This window comes from Arachis duranensis, chromosome 4 (assembly GCF_000817695.3).
Source record: "Arachis duranensis cultivar V14167 chromosome 4, aradu.V14167.gnm2.J7QH, whole genome shotgun sequence".
NCBI lineage: Eukaryota > Viridiplantae > Streptophyta > Magnoliopsida > Fabales > Fabaceae > Arachis > Arachis duranensis.
Genome location: NC_029775.3, coordinates 58,962,566 through 58,971,347, shown reverse-complemented (window position 1 = coordinate 58,971,347; position 8,782 = coordinate 58,962,566). Strand labels below are relative to the sequence as shown.

General features: G+C 39.2%; 1 protein-coding gene across 1 annotated transcript; it reads right to left on the bottom strand.

Moving 5' to 3' along the window:
- Positions 1 to 898: 898 nt before the first annotated feature.
- On the bottom strand, positions 899 to 1,468 carry LOC107484451 (uncharacterized). The gene has a single exon (XM_016105021.1). It carries the CDS (start codon positions 1,466 to 1,468, stop codon positions 899 to 901), a length of 570 nt encoding a protein of 189 aa, XP_015960507.1.
- Between the last annotated feature and the right edge of the window lie 7,314 nt (positions 1,469 to 8,782).

The window sequence follows — 8,782 nt, the reverse complement described above, 5'->3', positions numbered from 1 at the left end:
AAATTTAGTGTTAAGAATCATTGATCAGTTTCTTCTTTATGTGATTGTTGATGTTGGTGGGCAACTCCCCAATGGCCTTGAAGTTAGCTATGTCTTCAAACTAAGGGGCTACTTGGATCATCATCAACTGCTCATCAGGGAAGCTCTCATTCACTGCAAATTGGAGTGTCTCTTCTTCTCCTTGTGGGATCCTTGAAAGGTGCTCAACCACGTTATTCTCTACTCCACTCTTATCTTTAATTTCAATGTCAAACTCTTGGAGTAGCAGGATCCATCTTATTAGTCTGGGCTTAGACTCTTGTTTGGTAAGCAAGTATTTGAGGGGTACATTGCAAGGTAGAGGCAACTTCTCAATTACTTCCACCTTCGCCTTGTCTACTTCTATGCCACTTTTAGAGATCTTATGACCAAGAACCACCCCTTCAGTCACCATAAAATGGTACTTCTCCTAGTTTAAAACCAAGTTGGTTTCTTGGAATCTCCTTAGCACCATGGCAAGATGACATAGGTAATCAGAATATGAATCCCCAAACATAGAGAAGTCATCCATAAAAACTTCTATGAACTTCTAAATCATGTTTGAGAAGATGGAGAGCATGCACCTTTGGAATATTGCAAGTGCATTGCACAATCCAAAGGGTATTCTCCTATAAGCAAAGACTCCGTAGGGACAAGTAAAAGAGGTTTTCTCCTGACCCTTGAGGTCTCAACTATTTGGTTGTAGCCATAGTAGCCATCCAGGAAGGATTAGTATTCATGTCCTGCGAGCCTTTGAAGGATCTAGTCCGTGAAAGCTCCTCTTCTTACTCCTTACTCAAGCTTGAATTGATGATCACTGGGTAAGTGTAGTTATCACCTAAATATGCATACTTCAAGCTGGGTGGTAAGGTCTTCAGCTCTACTTCAGCATGACTGATTTCTCCATGGTTCCTTGTTGTAGCTCTTCACTAGATGCTTGTTGCTCTAGCTCTATAGTTCCTTCACATTGTTCTTCTTCCAAAACCCCTTGAACTATCTGTTCTATGGAGTCTACCATCATGCATTCTCCTATGGATTCCTTGGGGTAACTCATTGTCTTAAAGACATTGAAGACCATCTTCTCTTCATGAAATCTCAAGACTAGTTCCCTTTTTTGCACATCAATGATGGCTCCAGTAGTAGCTAGAAATGGCCTTCCGAGGATGATTGATGTGTTAGCCTCCTCTTCCATATCCAGCACAACAAAGTTAGCTAGAAAAATGAATTCTCCCACCTTTACCAACAAGTCTTCCACTACCCCATGTGGAAACTTGAATGTTCTATCATCCAATTGGAGTGTCATTCTTGTTGGCTTGGCTTCCTCAATCTTCATCGTCCTCATCATGGTTAGGGACATGAGGTTGATGCTAGCTCCCATATCACACAAGGCTTTCTCAATATTGATATCCCATATGATGCAGGGGATTTGGAAATTCCCTGGGTCTTTCATTTTCTGAGGGAGCTTCTTTTGTATGATTGCACTACACTCCTCAGTTAGCACTATGGTATCTTTTTCTTCCCGGTTTCTTTTTCTTGTCATGAGCTCCTTAAAAAAGTTGGCATAAAGTGGCAGTTGCTCCAATGCTTCAGGAAATGGTATGTTGATTTAGATCTTTTTAAAGATTTCTAAGAATCTAGAGAACTGGCCATCCATTCCATATTTCCCCAGCCTCTGTGGATATAGTGCCTTTGGCACATAAGGCTTCAAGATTGGCTTTGGTGAGGATGAGGCAGGGGTCTCTTCTTCATTCTTGTTTCCATGATTTTCCACAACTTCTTCTTCATGGTTGCCCTAGTTTGGGGTTGCTTCTTCTACAACTCTCCCGTTTCTAAGTCTGATGGCCTTGCATTCGCCTCTTGGGTTGGCCGTGGTATCACTGGGAAATATATGTGTGGGCATTGGGATTTTCTTGGATAAAATCCCTACTTGTGCTTCCAGCTTTGAGATTGTTGTGCCTTGATTCTTCAGATTTGATCTGTATTCTTCTTGATTGGCATCTATCTTTCTTTCAGCCTGTGTTTGTCTCTCCAAGAGGGTAGAAATGGCTCCTGTTAGCTATGAGGATAGTTGTGCTATTGCAGCCTCTACTCTCTCAAAGTTGCTATTGATCTCATATGGTTGCATGGTTGAGGTTGATGTATCTTGCTGGTGGTTGTTGAGTATTTGCTGGGTGGAATGGTATGATGTGTTTTGTGAATTGTGTTAGTGTCTATTGTTGCCTGATTGATGGTTGGGGTTGGGAGTGTTGTATTGGTTGGATTGGTATGGCTTGTTATGGTTTTGGTGGTGGCTTTGTTGGTTCCCCCACCCAAAGTTTGGGTGGTTTTTCCAACCTAGGTTGTATGTCTTGAAGAAAATTTGATTTTTAAAAAGATATGATTTTAAAGATATGGTTGAAAAAGATTTGATTTTTAAAATTGATGACTTGAATAATAAGAAATTAAGAGATATGGTTCTAAAATTCAAATATTGAACCTTTCTTAACAAGAAAGTAACAAACTTGAATTTTTTGAATCACAACATTAATTGTTAGCAAGGATTTTCAAAAACATTAAAAGAATAATGAAAAAGATTTGATTTTGAAATAGATATGATTGATATGAGAGGATATGAAAAAGATAAGATTTTGAAAAATCAGTTTTAAAACTTGAAAAAAAATTGAAAAAAATATTATTTGAAAAAAAATTTCTTCCTAGGTGCTATCCTGGCATTAAACGCCTAGAATGGTATCTATACTGGCGTTTAACGCCCACTTGGCTACCTCCTTGGGCGTTAAACACCCAGCCAGGTACCCTGGCTGGCGTTTAAACGCTATAAATCCTCTCTTACTGGGCGTTTTGAACGCCCAGCTTTTTCTCTGTGATTCCTCTACTGTATGTTCTGAATCTTCAATTCTCTGTATTATTGACTTCAAAAGACATAATTTTGAATTTTTTTTGAATTTTTAATGATGAGAGAGAAAAACAACAAAATGAAACTAATCATGAAAAACTAAGATCAAGTAAACAATGCATCCAAAAACACTTTGAATGTCAAGATGAACATCAAGAACATATTTTTTTGAAAATTTTTAAGAAAAGAAAGACATGCAAGACACCAAACTTAGAAATTTTCATACTAGAGACACTAACAAATTGAGAATGCACATGAAAAATAACAAAACACACAAAACAAGAGAATTTAAAGATCAGACAAAGAAAATCATCAAGAACAACTTGAAGATCAAAGAAGACACAATGCATATATTTTCGAAAAATGCAAGAAAAATAAAAATTTGCAATTGACATCAAACTTAAAATTTGACTCTAGACTCAAACAAGAAATATAAAAATATTTTTGATTTTATGATTTTATAATTTTTTTGTAATTTTTCAAAAATCTTTTTGAAAAAGAAAATAAGAAACTAAAAATTTTTTAATGAGAATTCCAGGAATCATGCAATGTTAGTCTAAAGCTTCATTCTAAAAAGATTAGACATGGTCAACCAAGAATCTAAGCAACAAGATGAACCGTCAGTTGTCCAAACTCGAACAATCCCCGGCAATGGCGCCAAAAACTTGGTACATGGAATCGTGATACGCACACTTCTTCACAACTCCGTGCAGCTGACCAGCAAGTGCACTGGGTCGTCCAAGTAATACCTTACGTGAGCAAGGGTCGATCCCACGGAGATTGTCAGCTTGAAGCAAACTATGGTCGTCTTGTAAATCTTAGTCAGGTGGATTCAAATGGTTATGAGGTGTTGATAATTAAAAGATAAATAAGACAAAAAAAAAGATAGAGAAACTTATGTAATTGATTAGGGGGAATTTCAGATAACAGTATGGAGATGCTTTATTCCTCCTGAATCTCTGCTTTCCTACTGCCTTCATCCAGTCATGCGTACTCCCTTCCATGGCAAGCTGTATGTTGGGGGATCACCGTTGTCAATGGCTACCATTCGTCCTCTCAGTGAAAATGGTCCAGCTACGGGTTACGTAGGGCTAATCGTCTGTCGGTTCTCGATCGTGTCGGAAGAAGATCCATTGATCCTTTTGCACACTGTCACTGTGCCCAACAGTCACGAGTTTGAAGCTCGTCAGAGTCATCCCATCCCAGATCCTACTTAGAATACCACAGACAAGGTTTAGACTTTTCAGATCTTAAGAATGCTGCCAATTAATTCTAGCTTATACCACGAAGACTCTGATCTCATGGAAAGGAAGACTCTGTTGTCAGGAGAGGTAACCCTGCGTCATTAACCAAGAGGCCAAGAGATACACACTCAAGCTCTCGCAGATAGAACATAAGTGGTTGTCAGGCACGCGTTCATAAGGGTGGATGATGATGAGTGTCACGGATCATCACATCCTTCAGGTTGAAGTGCGAGTGAATATCTTAGAACAAGAATAAGCATGAATTGAATAGAAGAACAATAGTACTTTGCATTAATTCATGAGGAACAGTAGAGCTCCACACCTTAATCCGTGATGTGTAGAAACTCCACCGTTGAAAATACATAAGAAGAAGGTTTAGGCATGGCCGGCCATGCCTTCCAAATAACATGAAACAATCGAAAAAGGGTTCAAAGACCTGATCCCAAGATCAAAGATGATCAAAAGATGAAAATACAATAGTAAAAGGTCCTATTTATAGTGAACTAGTAACCTAGGGTTTACAAAAATAAGTAAATGATGAAGAAATCCACTTCTGGGGCCCACTTGGTGTGTGCTTGGGCTGAGCATTGAAGCTTTCACGTTCATAGGCTTCTCTTGGAGTTAAACGCCAGCTCTGGTGCCAGTTTGGGCGTTTAACTCCAGCTTTTATGCCAATTCTGGTGTTTAACGCTATAAAAGGGTCTCTGACCAGCATTTTGACGCCAATTTGGGCCATCAAATCTCAGGAAAAGTCTGGACTATTACACATTGCTGGAAAGCCCAATATGTCTACTTGCCAATGCAATTGAGAGCGTGCCAATTAGGTTTTTGTAGCTCCAGAAAATTCATTTCGAGTGTAGGGAGGTCAGAATCCAACAACATGTGCAGTCCTTTTTCAGCCTCTGAATCAGATTTTGGCTCAAGTCCCTCAGTTTCAGCCAGAAAATACCTGAAATCATAGAAAAACACAGAAACTCATAGTAAAGTCCAGAAATGTGATTTTTGGATAGAAACTAATAATTATATACTAAAAACGAACTAAATCATACTAAAAACTACCTAAAAACAATGCCAAAAATCGTATAAATTATCTGCTCATCACAACACCAAACTTAAATTGTTGCTTGTCACCAAGCAACTGAAAACAAAATAGAATAAAATGAAGAGAATATACAATGAATCTCACAATATCAATGAAACTTAGTCCCAATTAGATGAGCGGGGCTAGTAGCTTTTTGCTTCTGAACAGTTTTGGCATCTCACTTTATCATTTGAAATTCAGAATGATTGGCATATATAGTAACTCAGAATTTTAGATAGTGTTATTGATTTTCCTAGTTCAGTATGTTGATTCTTGAACACAGCTACTTTATGAGTCTTGGCCGTGACCCTAAGCACTTTGTTTTCCAGTATTACCATAGGATACATAAATGCCACAGACACATAACTGGGTGAACCTTTTCAGATTGTGACTCAGCTTTGCTAAAGTCCCCAGTTAGAGGTGTCCAGGGTTCTTAAGCACACTCTTTAACTTTGAATCACGACTTTAACCACTTAGTCTCAAGTTTTTCACTTGGACCTTCATGACCCAAGCACATGGTTAGGGACAGCTTGATTTAGCCGCTTAGGCCAGGATTTTATTCCTTTGGGCCTTCCTATCCATTAATGCTCAAAGCTTTGGATCCTTTTTACCCTTGCCTTTTGGTTTTAACGGCTATTGGCTTTTTCTGCTTGCTTTTTCTTTTTCTTTCTTTTTCTTTTTCACCATATATATATATTTTTTTCCGCAAGCTTTGTTATTCACTGCTTTTTCTTGCTTCAAGAATCAATTTCATGATTTTTCATATTATCAATAACATTTCTCTTTGTTCATCATTATTTCAAGAGCCAACAATTTTAACATTCATAAACTTCACTATAAAAAATATGCATTGTTCAAGCATTCATTCAGAAAAACAAAAAAGTATTGCCACCACATCAAAATAATTAGACTAACTTCAAGATAAAATTTGAAATTCAAGTACTTATTGTTCTTTTGTGATTAGGCACATTTTTTATTTAAGAGATGTGAAGGATTCATGAAATTATTCATAGCTTTAAGACATAGACACTAGACACTAATGATCATGTAATGAAGACACAAACATAGATAACACATAAAGCATAAAAATCGAAAAACAGAAAAATAAGAACAAGGAGATCAAAGAACGGGTCCACCTTAGTGATGACGGCTAGTTCTTCCTCTTGAAGATCCAATGGAATGCCTGAGCTCCTCTATGTCTCTTCCTTGCCTTTGTTGCTCTTCCCTTATGGCTATTTGATCCTCTCTAATTTCATGGAGAATAATGGAGTGCTCTTAGTGCTCCATCCTTAGTTGCTCCATATTAGAACTCAACTCTCCCAAAGAGGTGTTGAGTTGCTCCCAATAGTTATGTGGAGGAAGATGCATCCCTTGAGGCATCTCAGGGATTTCTTGATGAGGGATTTCCTCATGCTCTTGTTGAGGTCCATGAGTGGGCTCTCTTATTTGTTCCATCCTCTTTTTAGTGATGGACATTTCCTCTTCAATGAGGATGTCTTCCTCTATGAAAATTCCATCTAAATTGCATAGGTGACAGATGAGATGAGGGAAGGCTAACCTTGCCAAATTGGAGGGCTTGTCAGCCACTTTGTACAGTTCTAGAGGTATGATCTCATGAACTTCCACTTTCTCTCTAATCATGATGCTATGGATCATGATAACACCTTCTTCTTGGCCACAACATTGATGTGTGGAAAACGATCCAACACAAAACTCACCGGCAAGTGTACCGGGTTGCATCAAGTAATAATAACTCACATGAGTGAGGTCGATCCCACAGGGATTGAAGGATTGAGCAATTTTAGTTTAGTGGTTGATTTAGTCAAGCGAATCAAGTTTTGGTTGAGTGGGTTGTAATTAACAGAAGCTAAATTGCTTGAAATGTAAAGGGAGAAGGGAAATTGCAGTAAATTAAAGAACAGGAAAGTAAAATAGACTGAATCTTAAAGAACAAGAAATTAAATGACTGAAACTTAAAGTGCAAGAAATGTAAATTGCAGTAACTTAAATGGAAAGGAATGTAAATTGCTTGAATGTAAAAGGGATTTGAGGACTGGGATTGCAGAATCTAAATGAGGAGAAAGTAAATTGCAACAATTAATAAAGGAGAAGATGAATTGGAATAAACTGAAATTCAACAGAAAATGAAATTAAAGTGCAGCAGGTTCACAGAAGAACCAAAAGTAAATTGCGGTCTCAGGTCTCAAGAGACTAGGTAGTAGAGCCTAGATCTCTATTTGCCTTCCCAGATCCAAGTTCACAAAGCAATTGACAAGAAATTGAAGAGGAAGCAGTAAAGAGAATGTAAATTGATTCAATTATGCAGAAAGAAAACTAAAGAGTTATTGAGTGGAGATTGAGACAGAATTTCCTCAATTCTTAACACCCAAGAATCAAAACAAAGAAATTAAAAAGACCGAAGCAAGAACAAGGAAGAAGAGAGATCAATTCTCCTCCCCAATTCTCTGAAATCTCGGTTCAGTCTCTCAAGGAAAGTCACAAAAATTCAAAGCTCAAAGAAAGTGCAAAATTTAAAAGCTAAGCCAAAGGTAAGTCCAAAAGATCCTCATTACATCAAACTAGCTCCTATTTATACACTTTCTATTCTTGGATTTTGGGATTTGGATGGGCTTTTGATTTGGTGAAGAAATGAATTAAAATGGGGTTTTAATTTGAATTTTTGGCCCATGAGATGTTGCTCCCAGGAGGCTGCCCTGCCCTTGCGGAGGGCAGGGCAGGATTTGGAGTTTGGTGCGTTGTTGGTGCGGCGTGGTGCAGCCTTGGTGCACAGAATGCTGCCCTGCCCGCGCCAAGGGCAGGGCAGGAAAAGTTGGTGCGCCAGAAATTGCCTTGGTGCGCTGTTGGTGCTGCCAGAATCAAGAATTGGTGCGCCAGAAATTCACAAAATACTGCCTTGCCCTCGCGGAGGGCAGGGCAGGAAAAATTGGTGCTGCCAGGATCGTGTGTGGTGCGCGCTGGTGCTGCCAGGGTCATGATTTGGTGCGCCAGATTTGAGCTTCGGTGCGCCAGATCCATGCACCAACAAAATGCTGCCCTGCCCTCGCGGAGGGCAGGGCAGTGTTTCCACTTTGATGTCCCGTGTTCGAAACACGGCTGGAACACACGCTCAATTAATTTCCTTGATTTCTTGGCACAACAATCAACCTTAGTTCCTTGCTTCTTCCTTGTTCCGTGTTCGATTCTTGTGGCATGCATGGGTGACATTTTTCCTTTGATTTTCTTCCTTGGTGAGCCCGATACTGCCCTTGTGGAGGGCAGGGCAAGGTTCTCTTCTTCTTGGTTCCAAGGCACAATTTTGTGCTCTGCCCTTGTAGTGGGCAGCGCAGAGTTGCCTTCCTTGCTTGGTTCCCTTATGTTGCCCTCCTAGAGGGCAGTGTGCCCTTATGGAGGGCAATGTTTGCCTCCCCCATTGCATGCGGCACACTTCCTCTTGCTTTGACCACACTTTCCTTTCCTTGGGCTACACTTCTTAGGCCACGCTTTTCCTTTTCTTTTCTTTTCTTCACCTATAATAAACCAAAACAA